We start from the raw sequence: 17,763 nt of genomic DNA, 5'->3' as shown, positions 1-17,763 counted from the left end.
GTGCCCTGAGGCCTGCCAGGAAGTCCTGAGACCCTTTCAGGTCTCCAAGAAGCCAAAGCTATTTTCGCTAATACTAAGAGGTAGGTCAACTGCTTTTCTCACTGTCACACTGTCATGGGTGTGCACGGTGTAGGATTCGCCAGGCTACGTGACAGGATACTGTGACAACCTGAGTGCAGAAGCAGATCTGAATCCTGCTAGCCTCTACTAAGCCACACGTGAAAGATTTACAGAAATGTAAAATGATGTCATGTTTTTGTTTTGGAAGACATTTTTCTAAAAATATTGTTTTTTTTTTAAAAAAAAATATATATAAACAAGAAATATATTTGCTATTTTTAAAGGAATTAACTAAGTATTTAAGGGACTTCTCAGTTTTAATTTCTCATCTGGTAAACATCAATGGATAAAATCCACATAACCCCAAACACTCTTCAAACGCTCTGGAGTGTGAGGGTCCTGAGGTGAGCGACCTGGGAATCGCTGCTCTGGCAAAACGGCTGCACAGGACGCCATCACCACCGAGAGCCGGACACAGGCCTTTTGGCCAAAGCTCCTGCACAATCGCTGTGATTCCTCACACACACTGTTTTGAGAACTTCAGATGCCAGATTTATCATAAAGACAGCAAAGCAAAAGTAACCACGCGCTTTCCCCCTCTCCTTTCCCCCTTAATTCCATTTCAAAATCTGGAAGAGAGGCTTAGCATAGCACAGAGTTAACACTGCACATCATTCTGCGACCGACCAACGCACTGCACTCTAAGGGGCTCTGAGGAACAGATCAGAGCTGTGGCACATCTGGACACGGAGCAGGACTGCTGCAATGTCACTTACAGAATTATATGGGCACTTCAGTTCTGAGATGAAACCTGCAAGTCACTGCCTTTGAAACTCAAACCAGAACTGAAAGCTTTCACCAACAATCAGTGATGACTAAGAAAGCCCAAACCTACCTTTGAAACCTCTGGGTTCGTGTAGTCTAAAAGAATATGGTTTTGTCTGGGATTCACATACCGCTCTTCTTGAATGGAGCTACTTTAAGTTGAAACTGTTAAGACTGATGCTTGGCCACAAACACTGATCTCATCATGATCTGCACAAACATGAAGAGGCCCAAGACACTGTGTGAGGTGGTTTCTGCATTCTAGTACCTGGCGGAATGGTCAGTTCTTCAAGATCATCTTCGAGGTGACAACTAAGACTGTGGGCAGATCTGTGGATGCTGGTAACATTCAGCAACACTGAGCCTGAAGCCAGAGGAGCCTTCCGCTTTAGCTGTCATTATGGGGACAAAATTCACAAGCCAGCTCAGACCGTCAAAGAAAGCGTTTATTACCACAGAGGAAACCAGGAGATGCTGGAGCCCATGCCCGGCAGCCTGAGCAATGTGAGTAATCAGGGAGAGGGGGCAGCAGGCGGGAGCCTCATGAATCATGTCTGGGTAGTCTCTGAACCTGGCTCGGGCCAGGAGACACTTTGGCTGGGCTTGTGTGTATAGCTCGGGGAGGTCAGCTTTGACAAGCAGGCTTCTGCCCAGACAAAGCAAAGGTCAGCCAGAATCAAGGGTAACAGATGCATAGACACCACCTTAAAACGGAAATCAAATTAGGCTTATTACATCAGAAGTGCATTTGACCTAGATCATAAAACAAGAGGGAGAAGGGAGCACTGGGCCCTAGCAGATAGCCTGTCTTTGAAATAAGATGCTTTTGAAAGTTAAATATTGGCAGGGCCTTCCCCCTTGCTAACAGCGAGCAGCATACAATCTCCAAGCCAGCTTTAAAAGCTACTGTAAACTTTGTTATCTGTTATTATTTGGATTTTGAACAAAATTGATGGAGTAGGAACCAGTAGAGGAATCCTGTTTGATCTGGAAATTTTCGGTGGAGAGTCCAAAAGGTCGAAGAACCAAGTTTCCAAGATCTTTTAGTTTACCTGCAATGTAAAAGTGGAAATTCAAATAAATATGGGGAATAAACAGATGCAGGAAGACCTCGACTGATCCTGCCTTCCTATCTGATTACAAAATATAAAGAACATCTCTCTTCAGTTAAAGAAACTCCCGCTTTTAAAATTATGAAAACTTTAGCCCCCTCAGCAGTGTGGTCACACTTTAGGGCCACCCATCCCCAAGCCTTTTTTTTTTTTTTTTTAAAGTTTATTTGGAGAGAGCAAGTGGGGGAGGGGGAGAGAGAGAGAGAGAGAGAGAGAGAGAGAGAGAGAGAGAGAGAGAGAGAGACAGACAGACAGACAGACAGACAGACACAGATTCCAGAGCAGGATCCAGGCTCTGAGCTGTCAGCGCAGAGCCCGATGTGGGGTTCGAACTCATGAACCGTGAGATCGTGACCTGAGCCGAAGTTGGACACCTAAATGACTGAGCCACCCAGGCACCACCCCCAAGCCTGTACTTTGTAGATGATCTTCCTGTCCAAACAGGCCAGGACCAACAAAGGACACAGGCCCTGGGATGAGTGATGGCCAAAGCGACTGCTGCTCCCAGGGGGGTCTGAAAGCATACTGCTGAGCCCCAGGGCCTGGTGCTAAGGGTGGTGGCCCCTCCAAGTCTGTTCTCTGTGGAAAAAGCAGCAGCCACCTGCTGCATCCAATTCCACTCAGCAGACTTCTACTGAGCCAGGGTTCACACTGAAGAGCTTCCTGCTTTACTAGGGAAAGCCTTAGCTTCTACACCAAACTCGCTGCTTCTCAGGAAACAGAGGTTCTTATTCCTTTGATGGCACCACCCACCTCAATAATCCAGTCTCTTCTCCCCAAGATTCGGGCTTTACTCATTAATCACAGGTGCATTCACGTTTCAAAAACCAAAACTGAGACACGTGGTATAAACAAGGTGTTTTATGTGGATTCTACATATAAGAGTGCCACAGAGTTTGTATGTCAACAGCTGGAGATTTATAGGGACTTATGGGGCAATGGGATGGAATATTTGAAGGTAGGAGCATTTTGGAAAATCTTTGGCTGGAACAGGTGAATACACAGTTTCAACTCTTTCTGAACAATTTTTCTTGCAGGTACACTTCCAATGGAGAGGAGCGCGGGGGTAAAGGGGAGGAAGCCCCTAACTGTCAGAGCTACGGGTTCCTTCCCACCGTCCCACTTGTTAGCAGCTTTCTCTCTCTGAGGCCTCCCACCTTGAAGCAAAGCCCAAGCAGAGAACTTACAGATGCATGGCCTTCACATGTCAAGGCCTTTTCTAGTAACTCGTTGAAAGAACTTTTGGTCTCAGTCTAAGACTTATCCCCCGGAAGCTCCCAGACCCAGGCTGACCAGTCTCCAGACAAGCTTCCCAAACTTAAACCTGGATCACACGTACTGAGTACGCCTGTTTGAGGAGAGGCACTGGCAGCCCATCCCCACACCCAGGTGCCGTCCAGAGCACAGCCTCAAGTGGATGGATGCCCAGGTAGGGGCCACAACAAACAAAGGAGGGGGCATCCTCAGGTAAGCGTGAGTCACCCAGGACCTTGGCGGTCTGTCCTGGGGTTGAGGAAGGAGGGCAGGGGGGAAACACACATTTAAAGAAGCCAACTAAAAGGTCACTGCTGGCACAACCCTTGGCTCTTCTGACATGGAGTGAATGAAAGGAGAATGAATCTCAAGGGATGGTCACACCACGCTTCCCAAAAGCAGCAGCGCCATCTGGCAGCCTCCTCTGTTAGAGGGCCACTCTGGACTGGCGACTGAGCCCCGGGTGCCCCCTGGATGGAGGTCTTGCTGCAAGCCCATCTCACTGCACAGCAACCCGTGAGAGCGCCAACTGTACAGGCTCTGCCATGTGATGCAATGGGAGCTACAGACTTCGGAGATGCTCTCGGTCTAGTGGGGAGGCAGACACAGGAGCGAGGTGCGCCCCGAGCCCCGGGGGAGGAGCTCTCTGCCTGTGTGGGGGTGAGAGGCACCTCAGGAGAGACTACACTGCAGCGCACTGAAGAACTGAGAGGGGCAGGACGCTGGCATGCCACTGTGTTCCGTGGATGGCAAGGGGACAGGACTTTAAACTGCAGATGGAGAGGGACAATTAGGGGCTTCTGCAGGTTCTCACTTTGCTTGCCCTGCTGAAGAAGGTGCCCACCACAGTGAGCCTTGCACTTTTAGCTTAACTGATTCTCTGGACGGCACTCATGAAAACGTGCTTCCCCAGATGCCCTCTGCCGACACCTGCATGTCCCAGTCAATGACTGACTGAGCTCGGTAGGGGCAGACCAGGTGCTCTGACAGGTGAGTGGGGCTCCCCAATGGCTTTGCTGGAACTTTCTGAGCACTACATGCTGGGTGAGACTTCCTACTCCGCTTCCCTCTATCCTCCACAGCCATCTGACAGCTCCCACCCCTCTGCCCCACTTCCCCTTCCAGGTGTTTCCCCGATGGGTTTCTTGTACATCTAATCCGATCCTGCTTCTGTTTCTCTGAGGACTCAGCCTGCACACAGGCTATCATTCTCCTTCCTTCCGTTCTCGGCCTTTCTAACATTCCGCAATAGTTTTACTATGTGATCTCCAGATCAGAATGTGGGAAGTTCTGCCTGCTACGTGAGACAATGCACACAAAGTGCTTGAGACACCTGATAAAGACACGATGAAAAAGTCTCCATGTTAGAGACGACCTGAGGTTCCCAGACTTGAATCTGACCAACAGTCCTAAGTTCACAAGTGTGGCATCTCCCTGTGTGGTAGGGAGGCAGAGACAGGAGACAGTCACTTCACCAGAATAAGCTGAGATACGATGGGGAAGACAAGACACACACACACACACATAAGCCAGTTCACAGGGAAGCTGAGATATGAGTGCCAGGAGAGTCAGTAAGAAGATTCCTTCCTGGGGGTGGGGAGGGGGGAGCCCTGCCAGAGCTTCTCGTGTAAGAGTGTCCATGCGAATCATCATCAGAGGACAGACAGGACTGTAGTCATTTGAGACAGAGGGAGCGGGCAGGGCTGGCAAAAATGGTTTGGATAAATGTATAGAGAGGGGTGGGCAAGGGCAAGCAATGTGTCCAGTGGGCTCGGGCAGGTTCTTATGAGCCAGGCCAGAGTCTGTGGTTCTTGTGCCACGGGGAAGGCCACTGAAGATTTGAGAACTGAGCTTTAAGGGTTAATAATGCTGTGGCAAAGGAAGAATGAAAAGGAGAGCCTGGAGGTGGTCCTGACAGAAAGTTAGTGCAACATTCTGGGAAAGCAGCCACTTATTTATTCACTGAACAAATATCTGAATGCCTATAATGCTGGGTAAAGAAGTTCTGAGGGGTGCAAGGCTGGCTCAGTTGGTGGAGGGTACAACTCTTGATCGCGGGGTTGCGAGTTTGAGACCCACACTGGGTATACAGATTACTTAAAAATAAAATCTTAAAAAGGAAGAAGAAAAAAAGCTCTGAAATCAGACTGAGGCCAGTGAGAATATAAGGGAACAGAGCAAAACATTATGGTAGAACCAATGATTTTTTGGTTGAAAGATGATTGAAAAATGCATCTTTTGCTGTTTATGGTTACAGTAGAGAAGCACCTTCGGTAGAGATCATGCTCATAAATATACTCACACTCACCCTCAGGAGTTTCCCTGCTGCTGTTTAGAGTCCGGTTGGATGCTCAGAGACTAATGCAGCTTCCTGGCCTCTCGGACAGGATCTGCCACATTAGCCTATCTGCCACCCTTTCCACTGGCTGCCAAATTGTACGCCTTCCCTATCTAGGCAGTAATCAGTCAGATTTTCTTATTTCCACTTGGAGCAGATCTGGCACCATCACTCAGCTGGGACGTGTCAACATGTCTGTGTTAGGATCTCATCTATTAGACTAACTGCAGGCAAAGAGAAGAGTCCCAAATTGCTTGTGCTCAGACAGGAATGTTTATGACTAGAGATCAACGCTTGTCACTGGATCCAGATCTGATAAGTGTTAGTTTCTATGCCTCCAAGCAACACTGTGTCACAATAACCCAATGGACTCTTACACATAACTTCTCCTTGGAGATACTGTGTGGCAGTCCATTCACCCTGAGGAGGGCCAGGAATGCCATTTGTTTTCACTTCCTTAAAGACAGCTAGGGTTTGGGCCCAGCAGGACACAACTGAATCCCCACTCACTGCATTTCCTCTTATGAGGCAGGAAAACTAAGCCATGCAGCTGCCTCTTGCTTTCCTTTGAGCAAAAGGCAAATCAAGCACAGAATATGGAAGATAAAATAATTCACAGCCAAATTAAATACCTACATTAGCTTTTGGGTGAAAGCGGAGGCTGAAATAAGCCTTCCCAAGAACTGTCAAAGAAGCAGGAGTGACTTTTTTTTTTCTTTAAAGTTTACTTATTTAAAGAGACAGAGAGACTGCAAGTGGGGGAGGGGCAGAACAAGAAGGGGACAGAGGACCTGAAGTGGGCTCTGTGCTAACAGCAGAGAGCTGGATGGGGGGCTCGTACTCACAAACCGTGAGATCATGACCTGAGCCGAAGTCAGACACTTAACCGACTGGGCCAGCCAGGCGCCCCAGGAGTGACTCTCTTGAGAGGAGCTGGAGAAGCAGCAACCAGGGAATGAGGCAGAAAGCAGGGCAGTGAAAATCTACAAACTGATACTCTCTGAGGGAATAATGACAGCAAGGGATTGGTTTAGAGACACTCATGTGGCCAGAGCACACTGCATGTGGAGTCTCTAACAAGCATCAGGCAGAGTGGCATGAAAAGAAATATGAAAAAACGACCCTGGATTTCCATACTCACATGTATGACTTCAGCAGTTTGTTTTTTTTTTAATATTTATTCATTTTTGAAAGACAGAGAGAGACAGAGCACAAGCAGGGGTGGGGTGGAAAGGGGGACACAGAATCCAAAGCAGGCTCCAGGCTCTGAGCTGTCAGCACCAGACTGACGTGGTGCTCAAACTCACAAACTGTGAAATCATGACCTGAGCCGAAGTTGGACGCTCAACCAACTGAGCCACTCAGGCGCCCCTATGACTTCAGCAGTTTTAAGAGACAGTGACAACGTCAAGGCTTTCTTATGACGTTGGGTGAGGGAGCTGGTTCTAAGACCCTCTACTATGCAGAGCAGAGAAGCACCTAATGCACGGAAAGAGCCAAAAGAACATGTCAAATCTTTGCAAAGACAACGGACAGGTTACTTCTAAGTGACCTTACATAGCTCTTGATCACGGCATCATACAAGATGGTGTTCTTAATTCAGTTCACAAATGTGCACTCGTTAGGTTGCTAGTGGCCAGGAGTGAACACCTGAGAAGCTTCAGGAATCAGGAGAGCAGAAATATGTTCCAAGAGGGTGTAAGGAGGTGATGGTATGAGTGGAAGAGCTGGGCTGGATGGGAACAAGGCCCAGGCGGTGTGCCACAGTGGCTGGGCAGGAAGCAGCCGCAGGTGCCTATGAGAGGGAAGCATTACTGGGGTTGTTCTAATGATTTATGTACTTTTTTTTCTAATAATTTTCTCAATAACAGGCTAGAAAGGGAGAAGCAAGGATGTTCACCCTTTCATTAGTCCAATTAGGATTTTTTCCTTCACGGAGGCAGCTTTATGGCTCTTTTTTCTAACAAAAAGGAAGTCAACTTACTGACAAAAGAAAAAGAAAAGAAAAAGTCAGAGATAACTGAGCAACCTTAAATAAAAAAGCTCATTTTGTTAAATAATGACCTCACTTTGTAAATGCCAATGACAAGTGGTATTGAGCAGGCTTTTAAAATCTTTAACTGCCAGTTTTTAGCAGAAGCCAGCATTCCAGAGAAACCAGCACTAAAAATTGTGTGGTCCACTGCAGAAGGCTTGCTCAGAATGTCTAGGGGTGAGATTATTCTGCCGTGAGTGGCTCCCGAGGACCCCCCAGCAGAGGAAGCACAGCCATGGCACCTGTAAGGGGGAGGGAAGAAGTCCGGAATGCTCTTGTGGGGCTGTGATTCCACTTGAAGAGTGCTCTCTCCCTTTTAGGCTCTCCTACAGTGGGGAACACCTAGAGGCAGTATCTTATTCATGATCCTTCTACTGAGTAAGAAGGTAAAGGAGTCTAGTTATTCATACTTTTTATGTTTAACAACAAACTGACATATGATTTACCAAGCAACTTAAACTGCTGAAATCCGATGAGGGGAGAAGTCATTACAGAAGCAACTGAGAATGAATTCAACTTGAATATTTCAAACGAAGGGGACAATATATGTAAAACCCAAAGCTACAGAGACAGAAATTTTGGCTCATGAGAATCTAGAGGGACTCAGCCAGCCAGGCAAGGAGAAATGGAAGTTTTGATTCCATCGGGAGTTGACAATGGCTATAAGATTCCATCTACATCCATCCCTTCACGGATTCAAACTGGCTCAAAGAAACAGACCCGAAGAACAACAAGGGTCTTTTCCAAGTGCACTGTGGCCACCCCGAATCTCCTCCAGCCTGAATCTGGCTCAGCTAAGTACAGATACTAGGTTTTTTCTAAAACAAAGAGTCACTGTTAGAATAGGTGAAAAATTCTCTTTTCCCTTTTCTTTGAAGAAAGAGTACCTCTAAAATAATTTTTTTTTTGCTCAAACAAGGTGTCAATTAGGGAAAACTGTCAAGTAGGTGTAAATTAGGGAAAGAAAGAGCCTTTTTTGGAAAAACTGGGGAATGCTCCAGAAGTGTCCCCAACTCTAAAACAGTTCTTAGCAGGAGCGAGAGGTTTTGGATTGTCCAGGTTTAATGGCTTGTTCTCAATCAGTTCTGCTATCAGACTGATCTTTTGGAAACTATGTTCTCATTCTCTGGATACTGACACCTATGCAGTGGCCATAAATGGCCAAGTCCAATTTATTTTAAGATTTTTCGTTTAGGCCCACCTGATGGCAATATATTAAATTCAATTCACATAGTAGATTTAGAAAATATTCATAAGGTAAAACACAAAGCAGATCTTGAGCAGGGAAATACAAGACAGGTTATAAGCAGAATGTGCTGGAGAGCTCTCTGTCTAGGAAACTTGACTCCCTTGAGTCAAACAGGCTGTTCATGGGAAGGCTTCTCTGACCCCAACTATAAAATGCTTCGGCAAATAAGAGAAATAAACCATGAATCCATTTGACGTATGCTTCACTCACACTCCTTTGTTCTCCTCACCATTTATTCCTCATTCCTGACTTCTCATGTCTTCTCAAACACTGAAGGGACTCTCATGCCATTTTCAAAACAAAAATTCCCTTAGTTCTGACACAGTATCGGCTGGTAGTGACTATACTCTAATGAAATGAAAAACATAAGTCATTTACTCCATGAAGAAATTCAACTCTTTTCATGAAATTCATAATCTGAAATAGTTGTTAGTGGGATGCCAGGTTGAATCACATTTTACATTCTTGAAGGCAGGAAAAACTAAATAGAAGTTTAGTTTTTGAAAAGCTGACACCCTCTCTAAACCACTCTAAACCTCCTGGAGTCCAAAACAGCTCAAACTCACTAGGGCCATGGTTTGGCTCACACAACAAATGAAGGGCCCCAGAGCTATTTCTCACTGTTGTATTCTCCTCCAGCAAGTACCAAATCCTGCTGTCCCGCATCCTGCCTCCCAGCTACCAGGGCCGTGGGAAAGTAAGGGGCGCAAACTTACCTAACATCTCTGCCTTTAGCTTTTCATTACGTTCTTCAATCTGCTTAGGTAATCTCTGAGGGGAAAAGAGGAGAAACAAGAAGAGCTGGTGAAAAATCTTCTGGCTTTGTTTTGAAATTGAGCAACACACACTTAATGTGAAAGTCAGAGCAGGTGATGTACATATATATGATCCTGTTAAATACAGAAAAAAAACCCACAAATATTTGTGGGTGAGCTACACAAAGGAGTTTTGTCTGGTTCACTGCTATACTCCCAGTTCTTGGCCCAGTGGCCTGGGAAGAATCTCAATAAAAATTTGGTGAATATACACATAAAAAAATTTCTGAAAGAACACATACCAGATGTTTACAGTGGTAATATTTAGGTGGTAGGATTATAGTTTATATATTAAAAAATTTTTTTTGGTTCATTTATATTTTTTAACTTGAAGTCCTTTATTAATATAATCTAATTTGCTAAGAAGGGGTCAGATCAATATTGGATGTTCCTAAATGATCAACTCGCTCAGGTTTTTTCAATCTTGGCAACATGATATCCTGGACTACGTAATTCTTTGTTGTGGGGGTTGTCTTGTGCATCTTGTGCAGGATGTTTAGAGCATCCCTGGCCACTAGATGCCAAGAGTACCATCCTGGTCATGACAACCAAAGTATCTTCAGACATTGCCACATGTCCCTGGCAACCCATCCCAAATCATGCCAGCTGAAAATCACTGATCTAGATCAGAGTCTCAGATGGCTGCTTTTAGCTCTATGATCGGCCCTAAGTACTCTGCGATAACCCAGTCATAATAATTCAAAATAAAATAAATTCTTTATGCATATGACAGCTAATATAAAAGGCTTCCTTTTACAGACGGTTTAAACCTAATCTGCCAAGGATAAAGGCTACCAAGAATTTAGCCAAGATTTTAAGAACTCTATTCCTTTTCTCCATGTCAAATTAAGTCAATACTACCATCAGAGATGTTAAAAGTCACATAAAGCACTAAAAGTGGCGTCAAATTTACTTATGTATTTTAATGATCTGAATCAGTCTTTTTCTCACTGCTCCATTTTTAGATAAATAAAAAATTTGTTATTACTGAAGGAATTCATCTCGAGGGTGCAAAAACACAAAGCAAAACAAAACCCAAACCACCTAGGACATTAATGCAGGGAGATCAGTCAACATCTCTCAGGTCTGCTTGGTGGAATAATGATCTCGTGAAATGAGTGGGAAGTCCTACATGGCGGGGCCCTGCTCAAATGCTCTCAGCATCCAGACAGGAAATGTAACCTAGGAAATCAATCAGTGTAAGGCAATAGAGAGCAGCATAGTCAGCAAGGAACTGAAGAGTTCCAGCCAAATGCCAAGACACAGGGATTCAAGAAAGATCCAGTATGTCCACACCTCCCAATTTTTAAGAGGGGTCTGACTTAGATTTTCATCTAAACCTTCCCATTTTAAAATGCTGCCTTCGATGAAAAAAACGTCCCTGCCGTTTCATGCCGTTTCATCTCCTGGAGGCCTGCAACCTGTGCTGTGTGCTGGTGCACACGACAGACCTCTCTGTCCTCATGGCCAGCTGGGAAGTTTGGCAGCGAAGAAGACTGTTTAATGAAGTCAGTGTTTCTCAAACGTATCTGAACATCTGTTATCTGGGAGGGCGATAATACACACACATCCAACTCTGCAGCACGTGTGTTAGAGGGTGTACTGCTCTGCACATTAGAGACCAAGAGCGGTGTTAAAGGTAAAGGCACAGATCCAAGGTTATTTTTAAGGGGAGAACTCCAGTAATATGGAGCTAATTGACAACTGACCTAAAAATACTGTGATGTTTATTAGAAGCAAAAGGATCTACGGTGCCATGGACAAGAATGAGAGTCATTTTAAGAAAGATAAGGAGGCTAATTTGGAATATATTTAATTGGAAACATGCTGGCCATATAATAACTAGAAACTCAGTGACTGAAAAAGATGGACAGAAAACCAGAGTTTATGATCTATAACACTAAGATTCATTTTGGACTAAACTGTACAACTACAGTGGACAAGATCTGCCTAGTCCAACAATGAAACTGAGTTCTTATTAACCCTACAGATGAACAGAATGGGGATTAAATGGCACATGGTCACAAAGTTAGATCTCCCATATATTTTGTTCCAGGTGCTAGTCCATTATTCATGATCACTTTGACTCCTTAGATCGTATTTGTGATTGGTGAATAAAATGACAAAAGTGTGAAAAAAAATATAATATAAATATATAAAAAACAGAAGGTAGTTGGGTCCCAAAGGATTAAGATTCAATGAGTAGCAATACACAGAACAAAAAAAAAAAAAAAAAAAAAAAACACTTAAAAAAATTAGGTTTACCAGGATACCTGGGTGGCTCAGTCACTTAAGCGTCTGACTCCTGACTTTGGCTCAGGTCATGATCTCATGGTTCGTGAGTTTGAACCCCGCACTGGGCTCTGTGCTGACAGCACAGAGCCTGCCTGGGATTCCCTCTCTCTCCCTCCCTCTCTGTCCCTCCCCCACTTGCTATCTCTCTCTCAAAATAAATAAAATAAATAAAAAAAATTGGTTTACCATGCAAGCTTCTCTTGCTTGATGTATTGATGGATCTTTTTCTAATATGGATTTATAGTCCTCCAGGGCTTCATCTAGCTTATCAGTCTTCTCATACAACTCCGCTCTCCTCAATATTGCCCTGATATAGCTGGGGTTTAACTGAATAGCTGTAAAAAGAGAAGAAATCATTGTTACCATGAGGAAAAAGGGCCTGCACATCCTTAGCTATATCATGTTTCTTTATTAACCATCCTCTGAAGGTCTAAAAGGAAGAATCATTTGTCAAAGGCAACACCTGGCACAGGCAAACTTTTTCTTATAAAGGGCAAGACAGTAAATATCTCAGGCTCTACGGGACAGACCATCTCTTTTGCAACTACTCAACTCTGTGACTGTAGCACAAAAGAAACGACAATGTATAAATATATTTATTATAAATAAATAAATGGCTGTGTTCCCATAAACCTTTGTTTATGGACATTGAAATTTGCATTTCATAATTTTCATATATCACAAAATATTTCCCTTCTGATTTCTAACCACTTAAGAATGTAAAAGCCATTCTTAGCTCATGGGCCGTACACACGCAGGTGGCAGGCTAGATTTGGCTTGATGATTATAGTTTACTAAACCCTGGTCTATACCCAAAGTCCTGTTTTCACATACCTGTCCTTCATCTAGTTCAGAACAGGCCAGAACACAGAGCCCATGTGCACAGTGCCAAAGTGAGCAAGAATCTGAAGGTACAAATGAAAGAGTTGAAGGAAGTTTGGTGGCAGATTCTGCCATGATCCTTTTTTCTAGGCCTCAATGACTGAGGTTACGCCTTAACTACTGAGGCTACATGTTTAGCTAAACCCCCATTGTTCCTTCAAACTTGTGTTCCAACACCTTTAGGTCACTGGTGCATAACACCCTTTCCTTTTTTTTTTTTTTTTTTTTAATTTTTTTAAATGTTTATTTTTGAGAGAGACAGAGATAGAATGTGAGTGGGTTAGGGGCAGAGAGAGAGGGAGACACAGAATCCGAAGCAGGCTCCAGGCTCCGAGCTGTCAGCACAGAGTTCAACATGGGGCTCTAACTCACGAGCTGTGAGATCATGACCTGAGCTGAAGTCGGACGCTCAACCGACTGTGCCACCCAGGTGCCCCATTACACCCTTTCCTTTATCCAACAACAATTGCCCTTTGAAAAATCCTCTGCCCATGTTTTGGATCAACTATATACTGTCTTTCTCCTATTCTTTTGTTTCTTTTTCTGTTAGAAAGCAATGTCATGGCTCTAGAACTTTTTTCTCTTCAAGTAATATACTCAACTTTTACTCATTCATGCTTTTAGTAACTATTTCTTTAGTACCAAATATATGCACTTCATGTAGTATTATCTCTAGAGTATAGTGGTAAACAAGCAGACAAGATCCTTCACATGAAGCTTTAAGCTATTCTAGTAGATAAGTGAAGGGAGGAAAATAAGGTAACTTCAGAGAGTGCTCAAAGACTATGAAAAGGGAATATCTGAGGGAAGCCAGCCATTTGAAAGGTGGAGTGGTTACAGAAAAAGGAGATCTGAACATCAGCAAACTGTTCCTAATTTAAATCCTTCTAACCCACACATCTCACACAAATTAAGGTTAAATACCTTCCTCCAAACAAAACAGCATATTCAGAATTAGTTCTAGCCCAACACAGTAATAGGTCGAAAGTACTTTGCTAGATTCAAAGTAGTAACACTTTCCTTCAGTATATTAAGAAGGAAATACTAAGTATACAGAAATACTAAGTATAAAGAAAAGAAAGCCAGTAAAGAAGGTGATTAATTAATGTGAAGAAAAAAAAGAGAGGAATTCATGCTGAGCATGAGTGGGACTAGATAACATACAAGCTTCCTTCTAACTCTTCAATTCTCTAAAAGAAAATACTATCCAAATATGGAAAACTGAAAAAATTTCCTAAATTAGTAATTACCTAGAAACTCATGAGAGTAGTAGGATGCAAGGAAAAGTGATCATGTGTATTCTCCAAACCAACTGTCTGGACTATTAGGAAATTTTTGAAACAAAAACAAAAACCAACCAACCAACCAACCAACCAACAACCCAATAGTGATCCTATGGCTGGGAGTGTGTCTATATGTTGGTGAGATGAAAAGACCATAATGGAACCCAGGTAGCAGACAGTAAAGTCTCGGTTCACTGTGTAGAATCTGAAAATGTAATTAAAATGATGGCAAATAGGTTTGGAGGAATTATTACAAGTGAAGAGAGTACCAGTTCCCCAATAGAAGCTGCCCCCCACTGTGCTGCCTCTCTCTCCACAAATACACAGATCCAGATGCCCTAGCAGCAGTTAAAATCTTCAATTTCAATCTCCTCAGAAAGTAATTCAGACACTACAGAAGTGAATCCTGTTCCATGGGTTTCTGTTGCCAAGGTAGCTCTTTGAATTTTTCTTCACATATTTACTAACACAGGATAAACTAACAGAACTATCTATTCAAAAGCATGTATACTAAGGTGACTGCTATATAGTACCTCCAAGAAGGCTGAACTATAAAGCTTCTTCTTTTAAAGGTCCCAGAATAAGGGTACACACACGTACAAGTACAGTTGACCTTTGAACAACGTGGGGGTCAGGGGTGCTGACCTGTTTACCAGAAGCCTTACCAGTAACAAACAGATGATTAACACATACTATGTATATATGTTATATACTGTATTCTCACAGCAATGGAAAGCTAAACAGAAGAAAGTATTAAGATATCATAAGAGAAATACATTTAGAGCACTTTACTGTATTTATTGAAAAAACTCCACGTATAAGTAGACCCATGCAGTTCAAACCTGTGTTGTTCAAGGGTCAACTACACATATCTGACTGACTCTATTTGTTCAGCTGAGGTAATTAATGCTCTCATATGTTAACATACAACAAGACTAAAAAGTTGTACCTTTGTTGCAGTCACCGATGGCCATCTCTTTCTTGTCCTAAAAGTAAACAAAACATTAATGTGTCACTCTAGTTCTATCTTAATAGTTCAAAGAGTCAATAACATACACTGCTCATTAATAACTGCTTGTGGAGATGCACAATACTCTTGAAAGACATCATGTGAAAACATGCATGATATTTCCAAGCTAAAATTCAAACTAATGGTGACAGCTCTGATGTAAAAGCCTTCTAGCAACAAATTATTCATAGTTTCTTCCTAACACCTTTAAAGATTGTTGCAATTGACCTATTATATTTGCAAGGCACTTCACATTAGAATGCTGATATTGAGAAAAGGTTGTGATCAATGAGCAGGGCAAACGATTGACATATGAATAACTATTAATAACCCTCCTCTTTGGCTAGCTGTTGTATTCTCACACCCAAAGTGGTATCTTCCAGAAAGTATGCATTATGGACACACACTGTGGCTTATCGTTAGTCTTGGTTGTAAATCTTAATTTATCCACTGATGAAATAAAAATACAAAACAATTCATGAAATAAGATATCTAACTAATTAAACTTGCTGAATCTAGAAGAATGGCATAGTGGAAAGAACACTGGATGTCAAAAGAACTAGACTGGAAATCCAGCTCTGACACTAACCTATTTAACTCTTCAAGCAATGTCTATTTTCCCCAAATCAGAAGTTTTCTACAATATTTCAGAAATTTTAATTCAAATAAATGTTCAATACTTCCTATAATGGCTATTGGAGAAAACACTAAATATTTTACACAATATTTCAGAGCAATTTCTATTGAACTGGGTTTCAGAATTCAATCAAAAACAATTCCAGGAGTGGGGAGTGACTGCCTAACCGGTACAGGATTTCCTTTTGGGGTCACAAAAAAGTTCTGGAACCAGACAGTGGTGATGGTTACATAATATTGTGTATATATTTAATCATACTGAATTGTACAGTTTAAAATGGTTAAAATGGTCAGTTTTATGTTATTTTGCATTTTACCCACAAGGAACAAAAAAGGTTTCAGAGTCATCTGGGAGTCCCTAACTATATTATCTCTCTTCCAATGTTCACCGTAACAATTTACATATTAAAAGCTCTATGAAGTCCCGTAGTAAAGATATCTGTATACTTTTGTGTAAGTCAGTATTTCCCTAACTCACCATATTTGCATAAATCTAAAACACACAATTTCATATTAAATTTTTTTTTTTTTAATCTTAAATGTTTTTTTATTTTTGAGAGAGACAGAGACAGGCTGTGAGTGGGTTAGGGGCAGAGAGAGAGGGAGACACAGAATCCGAAGCAGGCTCCAGGCTCCGAGCCATCAGCACAGAGCCCGACGTGGGGCTCGAACTCACAGACTGTGAGATCATGACCTGAACTGAAGTCGGAAGCTCAATCGACTGAGCCACCCAGGCACTCCTTCAAAAAAATTTTTTTTTAATGTTTTTATTTTTTTTTGAGACAGAGGGAGACAGAACATGAGCAGGGGAGGGGCAGAGAGAGAGGGAGACACAGAATCTGAAGCAGGCTCCAGGCTCTGAGCTGTCAGCACAGAGCCTGACGTGGGGCTCGAACTCACAGACTATGAGATCATGACCTGAGCTGAAGTCGGACGCTTAACCAACTGAGCCACCCAGGCGCCCCCACAATTTCATATTTTAAAGTTTCTAAAATAGGAGTAAATCTTTACAACTTAATGTGTATATTGGTGGTATTCTTTGTGCCCCTAAAAAACCGCTAAGTGGCAATGCACCTTATCAATAACCAGCCCCTGCAGATCAAGGAATTATGGCATTTTACTCTGGAATCCTTTGTTTGAGGCTTATAGTCTACTAACACCTCAGGGCACCCAGGTATTGTCTGCTGCTAAGAGTGGAAGGTGTTGTGTATTAGGGGCGCCTGGGTAGCTTAGTCAGTTAAGCATCTGACTTCAGATCACGATCTCACGGTTTGTGGGTTCAGGCCCCACATGGGGCTCTGTGCTGACAGCTCAGAGCCTGGAGCCTATTTCAGATTCTGTGTCTCCATCTCTTTGCCCCTCCTCCAATCACAATTTGTCTCTGTCTCTCTCAAAAATAAAATAAACATTAAAAAAAAAATTTTGTTTTAAGTGCCATGCAATTAAATACTCAGAACCTATTTGCCATCGTTTCATAACTTACATAAGTCACACACACACACACACACACCACATTGTATATAAGGACAGTTTTAAAAACGTAGGGCTTTGTCTGCTCTTGTGTAGCCAGGCCTAGAGCTGAAACTCTGCCCTAACTCCAGCTGTCCTTTACTCACCAGATGTGAAATGTAAAGCCTGGTCAGTGTTGTTCAGGCAGGGATGCTGAGCCTACCTTTCAGAAATCCTAAAAGCAGTTAACCCACCACTTCTTGAAAAACTCAGAATATGCTCCTTATATCACTTCCAGTGCATTAATCCTGGAAGTTTTCATGTTTCTAATTTAGAATCATAAAATATTAAGAGTACAACTTAAAAGAATAAACAACTGTGCTAACAAAGCTATCCTTTGTACAGGAAACAGTCACAGAACAACTCTCTTTTGAGTTCTTCTCAGATGTGACAGACAAAAGACTAGCAAGACCATACCTTTTCCTAATTCCAAGAACCTGGTCAATGATACTAGTTCAACC

At 42.8% G+C, this 17,763-nt stretch overlaps 1 protein-coding gene across 2 annotated transcripts in view; it reads right to left on the bottom strand.

Moving 5' to 3' along the window:
• Nucleotides 1-1,313: 1,313 nt before the first annotated feature.
• TTC1 (tetratricopeptide repeat domain 1) overlaps nt 1,314-17,763 on the bottom strand; it is a 46,407-nt gene continuing 29,957 nt past the window's right edge. For both annotated transcript variants that reach the window (XM_058722126.1, XM_058722119.1), the window contains exons 5-8: nt 15,098-15,134; nt 12,170-12,318; nt 9,590-9,644; nt 1,314-1,937 (exon numbers count right to left, since the gene is read on the bottom strand). In XM_058722126.1, the coding sequence (XP_058578109.1) occupies nt 1,804-1,937; nt 9,590-9,644; nt 12,170-12,318; nt 15,098-15,134 (375 nt within the window). In that variant the 3' untranslated portion in view covers nt 1,314-1,803. The remainder of the gene's footprint in view (nt 1,938-9,589; nt 9,645-12,169; nt 12,319-15,097; nt 15,135-17,763) is intronic.

This window comes from Neofelis nebulosa, chromosome 1 (assembly GCF_028018385.1).
Source record: "Neofelis nebulosa isolate mNeoNeb1 chromosome 1, mNeoNeb1.pri, whole genome shotgun sequence".
NCBI classification, from domain to species: domain Eukaryota; kingdom Metazoa; phylum Chordata; class Mammalia; order Carnivora; family Felidae; genus Neofelis; species Neofelis nebulosa.
The sequence above is the reverse complement of the archived record's forward strand: the minus strand, read 5'-3'. Positions and strand labels throughout refer to the sequence as shown.